The sequence below is a fragment of the Oncorhynchus nerka genome, unplaced genomic scaffold (assembly GCF_034236695.1).
Source record: "Oncorhynchus nerka isolate Pitt River unplaced genomic scaffold, Oner_Uvic_2.0 unplaced_scaffold_1349, whole genome shotgun sequence".
NCBI classification, from domain to species: domain Eukaryota; kingdom Metazoa; phylum Chordata; class Actinopteri; order Salmoniformes; family Salmonidae; genus Oncorhynchus; species Oncorhynchus nerka.
In genome coordinates, this window is record NW_027040001.1 from 104937 (window position 1) to 119472 (window position 14536).

Sequence of the window (14536 nt, forward strand, 5' to 3'; positions counted from 1 at the left end):
CAAAAGCAGCACTAAGGTCTAGGAGCACGAGGACAGATCCAGAGCCTCGGTCTGATGCCATTAAAAGGTCCTTTACCACCTTCACAAGTGCAGTCTCAGTGCTATGATGGGGTCTAAAATCAGACTGAAGCATTTCGTATACATTGTTTGTCTTCAGGAAGGCAGTGAGTTGCTGCACAACAGCTTTTTCTAACATTTTTGAGAGGAACGGAAGATTCGATATAGGCTGATAGTTTTTTATATTTTCTGGGTCAAGGTTTGGCTTTTTCAAGAGAGGCTTTATTACTATCATGTTTAGTGAGTTTGGTACACATCCGGTGGATAGGGAGCCGTTTATTATGTTCAACATAGGAGGGCCAAGCACAGGAAGCAGCTCTTTCACTAGTTTAGTTGGAATAGGGTCCTGTATGCAGCTTGAAGGCTTAGAGGCCATGATTATTTTCATCATTGTGTCAAGAGATTTTTTGGAAAAATAGGTTGATCGAGCAGCAGTAAGGGCTCTTTGATACTGCATGGTACTGTCTTTCCAAGCTGTTCGGAGCTGTCACACAGGCTAATGGTTGATCTCAATGGATGCAGAATAAATAGACTAATGCAATGTAGCTCAAACATACCATTTTTCAAATGGGTTGGAAGCACTAAATCACGGAAATGATCATGTGGGATTCAAGGCATTTTGAACAGATGTACCCCACCTCTATCTTCAGCACAGAGACGGCATCACAGCCAGTAAACCAGAGGGCACTGGATGGAGCAATGTCTCAATGTGCAGGGATTGAGGGTAAAGATTGTCCTATTGCCTCCTGGGGCAAGTGAACTGAGCAGTCACTCAAGTTAAGCCTGCTCTGAGGTAGCCCCACGGCTCTGAAAAATATTCCTGACTTGCTGATGGGCAGATGCCTTTCAGACATCAATGTAAATTCCTGATGTGCATGAAGCACGTGACCTACGACCTGGGTTGTCTTTGGGTCGTCTCCATGTCTGGCTTCACCATGCAGTGCACACATTGAGAATAATTAGTAGTCGGCAAAAATATCCATCATTCTGTATGAACAAGGCATTTGAGAATGCAATCCTTGTCATAGCTCATCATCTCTCATATTACATCATGATCATAGCTCGATCTACCATCAGTGTCCAATAACTAGGCACTCAGTCAATGTTCCAATGTTCGTAGTTCAATGTGAGATGAGCAATCAGCATCCCATAACTACGCAGAATAATAGGCATCACATAACTAGTCATCAATCAATGTTCAAATAGTTCGGTCACAGACACGACATAAACATCTTACCTAAATGTACACTTTAAAACATTTCACTTGGAAAAAGTCCAGTGAGCTTTGATATGGCTGTACTTAAAATTGGGTAATTGTTCAGCTGACATGGAATGTAAAACAATTTTGAACTTAAATATTGAAGTTTTCCTTTGCAACACAAATAGCTTAGTTGATCACACAAGAGAGTATAATTTGCTGAGACTGACAACTTTAGAAAACTCTGTTGGCTGAAAATACATGTCTCATTAACATATTTCCCAGTGTGCTACCACTGAAATAACAGCAAATTCTTGTCAATGTTGATATCCCCTGTAGGGTTGTGATTCATTGAGGTTAAATGAAAAGCAACAAAGTTGGTGTCCTTCCCTGTTTCGGCAGCCTCCTGAATGTCCATCCGACACTCTAAAATGTAGATGACTGTCTTTAGCAAATTCTCTTCTTACCAGTAATAAACAAATGATTCACCAGATGTGAACATGGTTTTTGGCGCATATGCAGTTGATAATGTGTTAACAAATAAAACAAGTAATCAGAGTACATTAACTTTTCAACGGATCACAAACTGTTTCTGCATATTGATTATTGATGTTTTTATACTTCTTTTTTGTACTATAAATGGAACTAATAGAAATTGTGAAAATGGGTTTACCCTGCCTACTCTTGTGAGATTGTTTTATCTGGTCTGCGGCTACTTGGGGCAGATTTGATAGAGCCCACGTTCTTGTCTTGCATGGAGAAATAGTTCTAGTTCACGACTGTCTTAATGTGTTTGGACCATGATAGTTTGTTGGTGATGTGGACACCAAGGAACTTGAAGCTCTCAACCTGCTCCACTACAGGCCTGTCGATGAGAATAGGGCCGTGCTTAGTCTTCCTTTTTCCTGTTGTCCACAATCATCTTCTTTGTCTTGATCATGTTGAGGGAGAGTTGGTTGTCCTGGCACCTCTTCCCTATAGGCTGTCTCATCATTGTGAAATCAATTCTGCCTGTTTATTCCAGCGACCAGCCCAGGATTCGAACAGGCCACCTTTCGGGCCACAGGTCTAACTCCTTAGCCGCTGGCTACCTACCGCCAGTACAGTATGTATTGTTGCCTTTCTGACTGGTTCCAGAGAAGAAGATAAAAGGAGGAAAAGTTATTCTACAGAAAGAGTTAATCTGACAAAATGAAGACAAATGCTATGTGTACATACTGTATAAGGTTTTAGGGTGTAGTAGAACAATTTACATGCAGTGTCTGTCAGCAGCAGCCGAAAGAGAGATCCTCTGTCTCTGGTAGTTCTGGGTTACTGCCAGACTGAGCAAAACATACAGTAGAGGTGCGAAGGTAATATCACTGGGGAAGCCAGACAAAAGCCATATTACAACCTTTGTTGTGATAGTTGAGTTGTTTGCTCTATAGCTTGTTAGTTCACATACCTTGACACGTGACATATATGCCTAAGGCAAAGACAGTAAGAATACACCGTGTGTCACGCACGTCGTCAGGGAAATGACCGAACCAAGGCGCAGCGTTGTGAGAGTACATTCCTTTTATGTTATAAATGTCGCCAACAATAACAAGAAACAACAAAAACGAACATGAAGCTTACTAGGGCTATACAGGCCACTAACAAAGTCAACTATACACAACTAAGGTGGAAAAACAGGCTGCCTAAGTATGACTCCTAATCAGAGACAATGATAGACAGCTGTCCCTGATTGAGAACCATACCCGGCCAAAACATAGAAACAGAAAATATAGAAATAAAGAAACTAGAATCACCACCCTAATCACACCCTGGCCTAACCAAAATAGAGAATAAAAGCCTCTCTATGGCCAGGGCGTGACACCGTGACAGAATAAATTCAACCACACCTTTGTTTCATCACGAAACCGGATAGCAACCTCTGTCTGGTGAAGTCCACAAAGCATATTGCAGTAACAAACAGTGACATGACTTACAGTATTTTCAAGTAAGTCTTTCTGACATTTCATGACCACTAAACAACTATTGATTTAGAACCACGTTACCGCAAGTATAACAAAATAAACAGGAGCTGCCTCCACTATTCCAGCACCATTTCATCTTCAACATTTTAACATGAAACCCCTTATGCTTAGTCTAATACGGCGACAGCTAATATACCAAAATATATCAAAAACGATTTTGTCCAATCAATGTAATCTCACTGTGTTCTTTGGGACCTTCAATGCTGCAGAAATGTGTTGGTATCCTTCTGTGCCTCTCCACAATCCTGTCTCAGATCTCTACAGACAATTCCTTTGATATCATGGCTTGGTTTTTTCTCTGACATGCACTGTCAACTGTGGTACCAGATATAGACAGGTGTGTACCTTTCCAAATCATGTCACATCAATTGAATTTACAACAGGTGGATGATCAATGGAAACAGGATGCACCTGAGCTCAAAACGAGTCTAGTATCAAATGGTCTGCATACTTGTGTAAATAAATATTCTTATGGCTGCAATCCCGTTAACAGGATCAATATGCCAACAGCCAGCGAAAGTGCAGGGCGCCAAATTCAAACAACAGAAATCTCATATTTAAAATTCCTCAAACATACAAGTATTTTATACCATTTTAAAGGTAATCTTGTTGTTAATCCCACCACAGTGTCCAATTTTTTTATTTTTTATTTTTTATTTTATTAAAACACACACAAGAATGGTGTATAGGTATACATGACAGGTATACAATTCTTATCTAAACATAAAAGAGCATACAGGAACAACAAGACCCAGAGTTCTGGGTGCAGAACAAATAATACAAAACACGACATACAAAACAAGGACACGTAGAAAGAAAGAGGGAAGATGTCCCCCCAGCACACGCTGCCCAAAGGTAGATTAAAATATTACAATTGAGAGTGCGTTAATAAGTACAAATTCACAGCACCGACTCGTCCAAGTAGGAGAGGAAAGGCTGCCAGATTTGATCAAATGTTGATAATTTATTGTTCAGAATATATCTAATTCTTTCTAAGTGTACAGTGTTTGCCAATTCACTGAGCCATAATTTGGTAGAGGGCGCTTCCCTCCTTTTCCAAAACAACAAGATTTGTTTTTTTGCCGAGATGAGACCATACGAGATTAGTTGTTTTGGGGGGTTGGTTAATCCGTTTAGGGACTCAGATACTCCCAGGATTATCAGAAGCGGTTCTGGATCTATTGAAGTCTCCAAAACTTCAGAGAGGATAGTGTCCAATTTCTAAAAGGCTTTACAGCAAAAGCAGCACGAACGATTATGTTAGGTCACCGCCAAATCACAGAAAAACACAGCCATTTTCCCAGCCAAAGACAGGAGTCACAAAAAGCAGAAAGTAGTAGCAGGCCGTTTACTCTGGGCACCTCTGGGCACCTTATTCATCCAAGCTACTCAATACTGCCCCCAGCCATAACAAGTATTTATATTTTGTATATTCAACAACGGTGACGAAAAAAAATCTTGCTTTGTCGTTATGGGGTATTGTGTGTGTAGATGTTGTTTTGTGCTGTCTGCTTTACATAATATAAGGAATGCAAAATTATTTATACTTTTCATTTTGATAGTGTATTTAGACTATTACTCAAGGACTATTTTACTGGGTGACTTTCACTTGTAGGTGTGGACTCATCTAGTGGGCTGGATCCTTGACTTTTTTACCATCAGAAGCCAGAGGTTGAGGGTAAATGGGTGCCTGTCAGGGGAGCTGGCATCATCAACAGGCTCACCTCTGGGACTTCCTCTCACCACTCCAATATATCCTGTATATTCTGTCGTAGCCACTACACTCAGAAAAAGGGTTCCAAAAGGGTTGTTTGGCTGTCCCCATAGAATAACCCGCCTTTGATTCAAGGTAGAACCCTTTTTGGATCCAGAAAGAACTCTTTTGGGTTCCATGTATGACCTCCCAAAAGAGTTCTACCTGGAACCGAAAAGGGTTCTTCAAAGGGTTTTCCTATTGGGACAGCCGAAGAACCCTTTTCGGTTCTAAATCTCACCTTTTTTTTCTAAGAGTGTACGAGAACAAACTCAACCTGTAGTTTGTGGACTACTCAGTAATAGTCCTTCATGCAGTTAAAACTGCTGATGATTTTGTAATTTGATGCGACAGTTTATTCTTACAATTGAATTTGACAAACACTAAAGATATGTGTATTGATTTCAGGCATTAACCCCATACCCCTCAGAACACTACCATCAAAAGCCTGGTGGTAGACAGCAGGTGGTAGACATCATGCTCTAGCTGGTCTGACCAGCATGGTCTAGCTGGTTTTGCTGGTGACAAGCCTTCACTGTATTTTGGAAACATACAAGCTTATAATGGTGATGCTGTTATATTGGTGACGAAGCTGGTCAAGCTGGTCTGACCACGTCCAGCAGTTTGGGTCGTATTTAGTGTTATTTCTAACCTTGGCAGTCATTCTGGATGCATATTGTGAGAAGAAAAGTTCAAAATGGTTGATATCCCCACTCTGGCTAGATTCTGATAGGAATTAAACATCCCTTTTCAAGCCACATGACGTGACTTGATTCTGGTGACTGGCTTATGTTAGTCACCATCAAAAACACACTGACGTCTGGTCATCACAAAAAGACAACAAAGAGACCACGGAAACACAGCAAAGGCTGGTCACCAGCATCCTCAACAGGCTCTTCCTGGTCTAGGCTGTTTTTCTCAGCAGAGAAGGCGTCATCTTTACACACGTGAATACTCTACACCTCAATTATTGATCACACAGCGCTTGTGATGTACTGTAGGTTGACATATTAAACATACAGGCCTAAAGAAAGTCACCTCCATTTTGTTGTGTTACAAAGTGGGCTTGAAATATATTTAATTGTATTGTTTTTGTCATGGATCTACACAAAATAATTCATGAATACTCCATAATGTCAAAGTAAAAACACGAATCTGAAATGTTTTACAAATTAATAACAATTAATTAACTACAATATAGTTGTTGCGTAAGTAGTGGAAGTAAAATGTGGCTTAACAAATCACATAAATGATATTGCCTCACTGTGTGAAATAATAGGGGGTTGACCCTTCCTCTGTCCCCCATACATACAGTGGCGGATTTAGGTATAGGCGACATGGGCAGCCGCCCGGGGCGGCATCTCGCCCTCACAAAAAACAAAAACAATAATATTCGGAATGGTGACATTTGCGCAATGGTTTTCTATCGCTCATTTTCATGTCACTTAACTTTGTCAGAGTGGGTTCACTGATTCTAGTTTGTGAGCTAGGCAGGCTACTGCCTGGGAAGGTAAACCTCTCAGAAGTACGAGATGGGAGGGGTGGGGGGTAGGTTGACCTCTGGTCTCCCAACTGGTAGCCCGTGGTAGGGGAGTTTTTTTACATTTACATTTAAGTCATTTAGCAGACGCTCTTATCCAGAGCGACTTACAAATTGGTGCTTTCACCTTATGACATCCAGTGGAACAGCCACTTTACAATAGTGCATCTAGGTCTTTTAAGGGGGATGGTCCAGGGAACAAACTCCCCTCCACTGGCCTGACGAAGGATTACTTTATCCTATCCTAGGATAGGTATTCCTAAAAGACCTAGAAAGAGTGGTGGGGTTTCAGGTGTCTCCGACTTAAATGAAGGTGGTGATTGACTCCGCTGTCCTGGCGTCGTGAGGGAGTTTGTTCCACCATTGGGGGCCAGAGCAGCGAACAGTTTTGACTGGGCTGAGCGGGAACTGTACTTCCTCAGTGGTAGGGAGGCGAGCAGGCCAGAGGTGGATGAACGCAGTGCCCTTGTTTGGGTGTAGGGCCTGATCAGAGCCTGGAGGTAGTGAGGTGCCGTTCCCCTCACAGCTCCGTAGGCAAGCACCATGGTCTTGTAGCGGATGCGAGCTTCAACTGGAAGCCAGTGGAGAGAGCGGAGGAGCGGGGTGACGTGAGAGAACTTGGGAAGGTTGAACACCAGACGGGCTGCGGCGTTCTGGATGAGTTGTAGGGGTTTAATGGCACAGGCAGGAGCCCAGCCAACAGCGAGTTGCAGTAATCCAGACGGGAGATGACAAGTGCCTGGATTAGGACCTGCGCCGCTTCCTGTGTGAGGCAGGGTCGTACTCTGCGGATGTTGTAGAGCATGAACCTACAGGAACGGGCCACCGCCTTGATGTTATTTGAGAACGACAGGGTGTTGTCCAGGATCACGCCAAGGTTCTTAGCGCTCTGGGACGAGGACACAATGGAGTTGTCAACCGTGATGGCGAGATCATGGAACGGGCAGTCCTTCCCCGGGAGGAAGAGCAGCTCCGTCTTGCCGAGGTTCAGCTTGAGGTGATGATCCGTCATCCACACTGATATGTCTGCCAGACATGCAGAGATGCGATTCGCCACCTGGTCGTCAGAAGGGGGAAAGGAGAAAATTAATTGTGTGTCGTCTGCATAGCAATGATAGGAGAGACCATGTGAGGTTATGACAGAGCCAAGTGACTTGGTGTATAGCGAGAATAGGAGAGGGCCTAGAACAGAGCCCTGGGGACACCAGTGGTGAGAGCACGTGGTGAGGAGACAGATTCTCGCCACGCCACCTGGTAGGAGCGACCTGTCAGGTAGGACGCAATCCAAGCGTGGGCCGCGCCGGAGATGCCCAACTCGGAGAGGGTGGAGAGGAGGATCTGATGGTTCACAGTATCGAAGGCAGCCGATAGGTCTAGAAGGATGAGAGCAGAGGAGAGAGAGTTAGCTTTAGCAGTGCGGAGCGCCTCCGTGATACAGAGAAGAGCAGTCTCAGTTGAATGACTAGTCTTGAAACCTGACTGATTTGGATCAAGAAGGTCATTCTGAGAGAGATAGCGGGAGAGCTGGCCAAGGACGGCACGTTCAAGAGTTTTGGAGAGAAAAGAAAGAAGGGATACTGGTCTGTAGTTGTTGACATCGGAGGGATCGAGTGTAGGTTTTTTCAGAAGGGGTGCAACTCTCGCTCTCTTGAAGACGGGAGGGACGTAGCCAGCGGTCAGGGATGAGTTGATGAGCGAAGTGAGGTAAGGGAGAAGGTCACCGGAGATGGTCTGGAGAAGAGAGGAGGGGATAGGGTCAAGCGGGCAGGTTGTTGGGCGGCCGGCCGTCACAAGACGCGAGATGTCATCTGAGAGAGAGGGGAGAAAGAGGTCAGAGCACAGGGTAGGGCAGTGTGAGCAGAACCAGCGGTGTCGTTTGACTTAGCAAACGAGGATCGGATGTCGTCGACCTTCTTTTCAAAATGGTTGACGAAGTCATCTGCAGAGAGGGAGGAGGGGGGGGGGAGGAGGATTCAAGAGGGAGGAGAAGGTGGCAAAGAGCTTCCTAGGGTTAGAGGCAGATGCTTGGAATTTAGAGTGGTAGAAAGTGGCTTTAGCAGCAGAGAGAGAAGAGGAAAATGTAGAGAGGAGGGAGTGAAAGGATGTCAGGTCCGCAGGGAGGCGAGTTTTCCTCCATTTCCGCTCGGCTGCCCGGAGCCCTGTTCTGTGAGCTCGCAATGAGTCGTCGAGCCACGGAGCGGGAGGGGAGGACCGAGCCGGCCTGGAGGATAGGGGACATAGAGAGTCAAAGGATGCAGAAAGGGAGGAGAGGAGGGTTGAGGAGGCAGAATCAGGAGATAGGTTGGAGAAGGTTTGAGCAGAGGGAAGAGATGATAGGATGGAAGAGGAGAGAGTAGCGGGGGGAGAGAGAGCGAAGGTTGGGACGGCGCGATACCATCCGAGTAGGGGCAGTGTGGGAAGTGTTGGATGAGAGCGAGAGGGAAAAGGATACAAGGTAGTGGTCGGAGACTTGGAGGAGTTGCAATGAGGTTAGTGGAGGAACAGCATCTAGTAAAGATGAGGTCGAGCGTATTGCCTGCCTTGTGAGTAGGGGGGAAGGTGAGAGGGTGAGGTCAAAGAGGAGAGGAGTGGAAAGAAGGAGGCAGAGAGGAATGAGTCAAAGGTAGACGTGGGGAGGTTAAAGTCGCCCAGAACTGTGAGAGGTGAGCCGTCCTCAGGAAAGGAGCTTATCAAGGCATCAAGCTCATTGATGAACTCTCCGAGGAACCTGGAGGGCGATAAATGATAAGGATGTTAAGCTTGAAAGGGCTGGTAACTGTGACAGCATGGAATTCAAAGGAGGCGATAGACAGATGGGTAAGGGGAGAAAGAGAGAATGACCACTTGGGAGAGATGAGGATCCCGGTGCCACCACCCCGCTGACCAGAAGCTCTCGGGGTGTGCGAGAGCACGTGGGCGGACGAAGAGAGAGCAGTAGGAGTAGCGGTGTTGTCTGTGGTGATCCATGTTTCCGTCAGAGCCAAGAAGTCGAGGGACTGGAGGGAGGCATAGGCTGAGATGAACTCTGCCTTGTTGGCCGCAGATCGGCAGTTCCAGAGGCTACCGGAGACCTGGAACTCCACGTGGGTCGTGCGCGCTGGGACCACCAGATTAGGGTGGCTGCGGCCATGCGGTGTGGAGCGTTTGTATGGTCTGTGCAGAGAGGAGAGAACAGGGATAGACAGACACATAGTTGACAGGCTAGAGAAGAGGCTACGCTAATGCAGAGGAGATTGGAATGACAAGTGGACTACACGTCTCGAATGTTCAGAAAGTTAAGCTTACGTAGCAAGAATCTAATTGACTAAAATGATTAAAATGATAGAGTACTGCTGGGGTAGGCTAGCTGCGTTGTTGACACTACCCTAATCAAGTCGTACCGTTGAGTGTGAAGTTTCTACAATGCTGCTTATCGGGAGCTAGCTGGCTAGCTAGCAGTGTTGGTTACGTTACGTTGCGTTAGGAGAACGACAATAGCTGGCTAGCTAACCTAGAAAATCGCTCTAGACTACACAATTATCTTTGAAACAAAGACGGCTATGTAGCTAGCTATGTAGCTAGCTACGATCAAACAAATCACACCGTTGGGACTGTAATGAAATGAAATGAAAAAGTGATACTACCTGTGGAGCGACGCGGAATGCGAAAGTTCTATTCAGTAGACGTTGGCTGGCTATTGGCTAGCTAGGAGTGTCTCCTACGTTAAGGACGACAAAATAGCTGGCTAGCTAACCTCGGTGTTGGGGAATCTATCAAATAGAGCACCTCTAACTTTGTACAGTACTAATGCAATTAGTGGTGACATTTAGTTTGTGTGTTTATTGTTTGAAGTGCAATAATCAGGATCTCTTCTTTATAAGTGTGTTATTCTATATATGTATTTGTGTGATACAGGATTAGTTTAGTTTAATTTGTGTGGTTTTTGTTAGAAATAGGTTAGTAGTGTAATAATCAGGATCTCTTCTTTATAAGTGTGTTATTCTATATATGTATTTGTGTGGTTTTTGTTAGAAATAGGTTAGTAGTGTAATAATCAGGATCTCTTCTTTATTTGTATTTAGACACTACAATTTGTTTCTATCGGTCTTTGCTACTTCTTTTTGAAATGTATAGTTTTAAATGATATGGTTATTTGTTTGTGTTGTTCCAAATGTCTGAATAAAAATGACAGTTGAAAAAAACACAGAAAACATGAGAAGAACAAAGGAATGATCTTTGTCATCAGGTGGCAATAACACAACCCTTCTCTCTGACGGACACCGGACAGCCTCAAGCCTTTGTTAAACAGGTGGAACAGGAAGCCATCATTGGTGAAAGGTATGTGCAGGGCTATAAAAGCTCAAAGTCTTGCAAGGGGACAATTGAAGTCTGGTGTACAACCAAACGTATACTGTAGATCTACAGAGACATCATGAGAGTCACTGCAGCCGTCCTATTGGTCCTCTGTCTCCTGACCATCAGTCATGGTAAGTTACCATCATCTGAAACATGCTTGAAATTGATCAAGTTTGCTCCATAATGTCATCCTACTTGTTGTCTGTGTGATCATCAATATGTCTTTGTCTCCATAATGTCATCCTCCTTGTTGTCTGTGTGCTCTACTCATGTCTTTGCTCCATAATGTCATCCTCCTTGTTGTCTGTGTGCTCTACTCATGTCTTTGTCTCCATAATGTCATCCTTCTTGTTGTCTGTGTGCTCTACTCATGTCTTTGTCTCCATAATGTCATCCTCCTTGTTGTCTGTGTGCTCTACTCATGTCTTTGTCTCCATAATGTCATCCTTCTTGTTGTCTGTGTGCTCTACTCATGTCTTTGTCTCCATAATGTCATCCTTCTTGTTGTCTGTGTGCTCTACTCATGTCTTTGTCTCCATAATGTCATCCTCCTTGTTGTCTGTGTGCTCTACTCATGTCTTTGTCTCCATAAATGTCATCCATAATGTCTGCTCCTCATGTCTTGTTGTCTGTGTGCTCTACTCATGTCTTTGTCTCCATAATGTCATCCTTCTTGTTGTCTGGGATGTCTTTGTCAGCCTGGGACTGTCAGGAGGTAGAAAACATCAAGAATCTGATGCAGATCGATGCAGGACTGGGACAAGTGGTTGCTACGGACACAAGTCAAATCCCCTACTACCTGGTAGGTGATGAATGGATCCGCCTGCCTGGTTCCCTGAATCATATCACTGTAGGACCAGCAGGGATCTGGGGTGTCAACAAGGACTATGCAATCTACAAGTATGTGGCCGGTAACTGGGTGCAAGCTTCAGGTTAGTGGAGAGAATTACTCAATATTTATCCAGATGACACCTTTTTAGATTTCCTGACATCGTCAGGCTGTTGAAAACATTTTAAATTGTAAACTTGTAGGTCATTTGGCAGTACTCACAGATATGTGCTCCTTGTTTGCTTGTCCGTCTGTCTGTCTCTCTTTGTGGTCTTCAGGCCTTCTGAAACAGTTGGATGCTGGAGGTGAACAGTTTATTGTGGGGGCCAACATGGATGATACTCCATTCTGTCTGACACGTAGTGCCACAGTTGGTTACAAGGGTCCAGGCTCACCTCTTCCATGGACAGGATTGCCAGGAGCTGTGAAGTACTACAGCTGTGGACCCTTTGGGTGCTGGGCAGTCAACAAGAACGATGTTATCTACTTAATGAGTGTAAGATCTGGGAAAGAGTGTGAGAGCTGGAGCAGAGTAGTAGAGGATGGAGAGTGTCAGTTATTCTAAACTGTTTCATATTATAACTGTTGAAATTGTCCTAAAACCCTGATTGAATCTGTTTTCCAGCTGAATCAAGACTGTCAACACAACGGGTGGAGTCACATTGACGGCAAGCTTTCCATGATTGAGGTGGCAACTGATGGTAGTGTCTTTGGGGTCAACTCTGCGGGTAGTGTTTTTACCAGGTAAGGTTACTACTGAACTATGTGTATAATAATGGTATACGTTTAATTATAATTTTTATCCTTACTGTACATGCTTTGTGAAGCTCTTTACACAACAACTAAAATACTGTAGATACCTAAATAAAATCAGTGAAATATCATCAGATCTAAACTTATAGGACTTATAAAGACATGTGTAGACATTGTACGATAAAGTATGTAAAAGTGAGATGTCCTGTAAAGCTACAGTTTGGGATAAAAACAACAACTTCCCAGACTCCCCACCACTTGTTTTGGTAAACAGCTCAGGAATGTAGTTAGATAAATGTAACCATTCTCAAATTCAGACATGGAGCTACGGATGCAAAGACAGACCAATTATTTGTTAAAAAAAATGTAACATGTTTTTTAAAGCTATACATTGTTTGTTTACAATAACATTGTTTACAAACAATTGAGGAAAAGCTTACATTTTAGCGTCTGATGTGGTTCAATAAAGCTCAAGAGGCAGATGTTATATTTTTCTAAAATCTATGGCTATATTCAATTATTACAGTCCAAAAATGGATGTACTTAAAAAAATGGATAAGCTTTAAAACATGAACCCCAACCCTTTCTTCAACACAGAGACGGCATCACAGCCAGTAAACCAGAGGGCACTGGATGGAGCTATATCCCAATGTCCATGCTCATGGGTCACGTGACCTATGACCTGGGCCATCTTTGGGTCATCTCCAAGTCTGGAGTCACCATGGTGTGCACACCTTAGCCTCTCCTCTGCATCTGATGCCGTTCGGGATCTGTCTAAAGTTCACTTGCTAACTCATTGATCTCTCTTTCTGGAACAGCCTTCTGCTTGAGAATGCCCAACATTAGTTCATAAGAATCCTTCATTCTAAAACCTACTACTCTAACTATACTTTTCAGTACTTTATCTCTGTCAATAGTAATCACTGATCTTAATGATCTTGCTTCAGAGGTTATTCATAGAGATGGATGGAATCCCTTTCAATGCTTATTATCTCATTATATAATCATTTCCATAAAAAAAATAAAGCATTCAGTTTGAAGCTATTGTAATTTCCGTGTTTCTTTGTTTTCATATTGAACAGGGGGATTTTAGTTTGCTCTGCCAGTGACGATTTTAGCATGTACATCTTGGTGGGACAAACTCAACAAATTGTTTGAGATACATTCCAGCAAAGCCACTACACAACACAACATTAAACCATTGGTGGAAAAAGTACTTCATTGTCATACTTGAGTAAAAGTAAAGATACCTTATTAGAAAATTACTCAAGTAAAAGTGAAAGTCACCAAGTAAAATACTACTTGATTAAAAGTCTAAAAGTATTTGGTTTGAAATATACTTAATAATACAAGAAAATGGAACAGCTAAAATATAGATAAGTATCAAAAGTAAAAAAAATTCCTTATTTTAAGTAAACCAGACAACACAATAAAAAAATGTACAGATCGCTAGGGCATACTCTAACACTCAGACATTTATAAACGATGCATGTGTGTTTAGTGAGTCCACCAGATCAGAGGCAGTAAGGATGACCAGGGATGTTCTCTGATAGGGGTGTGAATCGAACCATTTACTTTTGGGTGCCAGAGAATATGTATGTATGAATATGTATGAAAAAGAGACATCTTTTTCACAAAACACCAAAAAGTTTCATGTCAAATTTGGCTACTGTCACTAGGGAAGAATGTATGCGTCCACTGCTGTTGCAGTTTCGGTGCGCCACTCATCTCTGCCTTGGCAAAATGTCAATGTTCTCGTTGAACCACATCGTATTTAAGTGTAGGCTATACCATTATTTTCAAGTTCATTCGCCATTCATTTGTCATGTCTCTAACATGCAGTAATCATAAAAAGTTGTGTAATAGCCTAGAGTTTTGTGAATGGCTCATGTCTCACCCTGGCTCTATCTGCTACATCATTTATGTTGGTGGAGCGTCTCAGCGATGCCAACAGAGGTGCAGCTGGGAATGAACATGTAAAATATTTTGTACCCCTGCCTTATCACAGGGCGACATCAGTGCTCACCTAAAAAGCCCATGTGCCACAGGTTGA

The 14536-nt window shown here is 43.3% G+C and overlaps 1 protein-coding gene across 2 annotated transcripts in view; it reads left to right on the forward strand.

The window, feature by feature from the left end:
* Positions 1-13504, forward strand: part of LOC115117982 (fish-egg lectin-like) — a 93975-nt gene extending 80471 nt beyond the window's left edge. The window contains exons 4-8 of one of the 2 annotated variants that reach the window (XM_065015684.1): positions 10792-11032; positions 11600-11833; positions 12009-12226; positions 12356-12474; positions 13081-13504. In XM_065015684.1, coding sequence (XP_064871756.1) covers positions 10978-11032; positions 11600-11833; positions 12009-12226; positions 12356-12474; positions 13081-13222 — 768 coding nt within the window. In that variant the 5' untranslated portion in view covers positions 10792-10977 and the 3' untranslated portion in view covers positions 13223-13504. Of the gene's footprint in view, positions 1-9883; positions 11033-11599; positions 11834-12008; positions 12227-12355; positions 12475-13080 lie in introns of those variants that run through there. The other variant, XM_065015685.1, reaches the window with a different exon arrangement.
* Positions 13505-14536: the final 1032 nt, after the last annotated feature.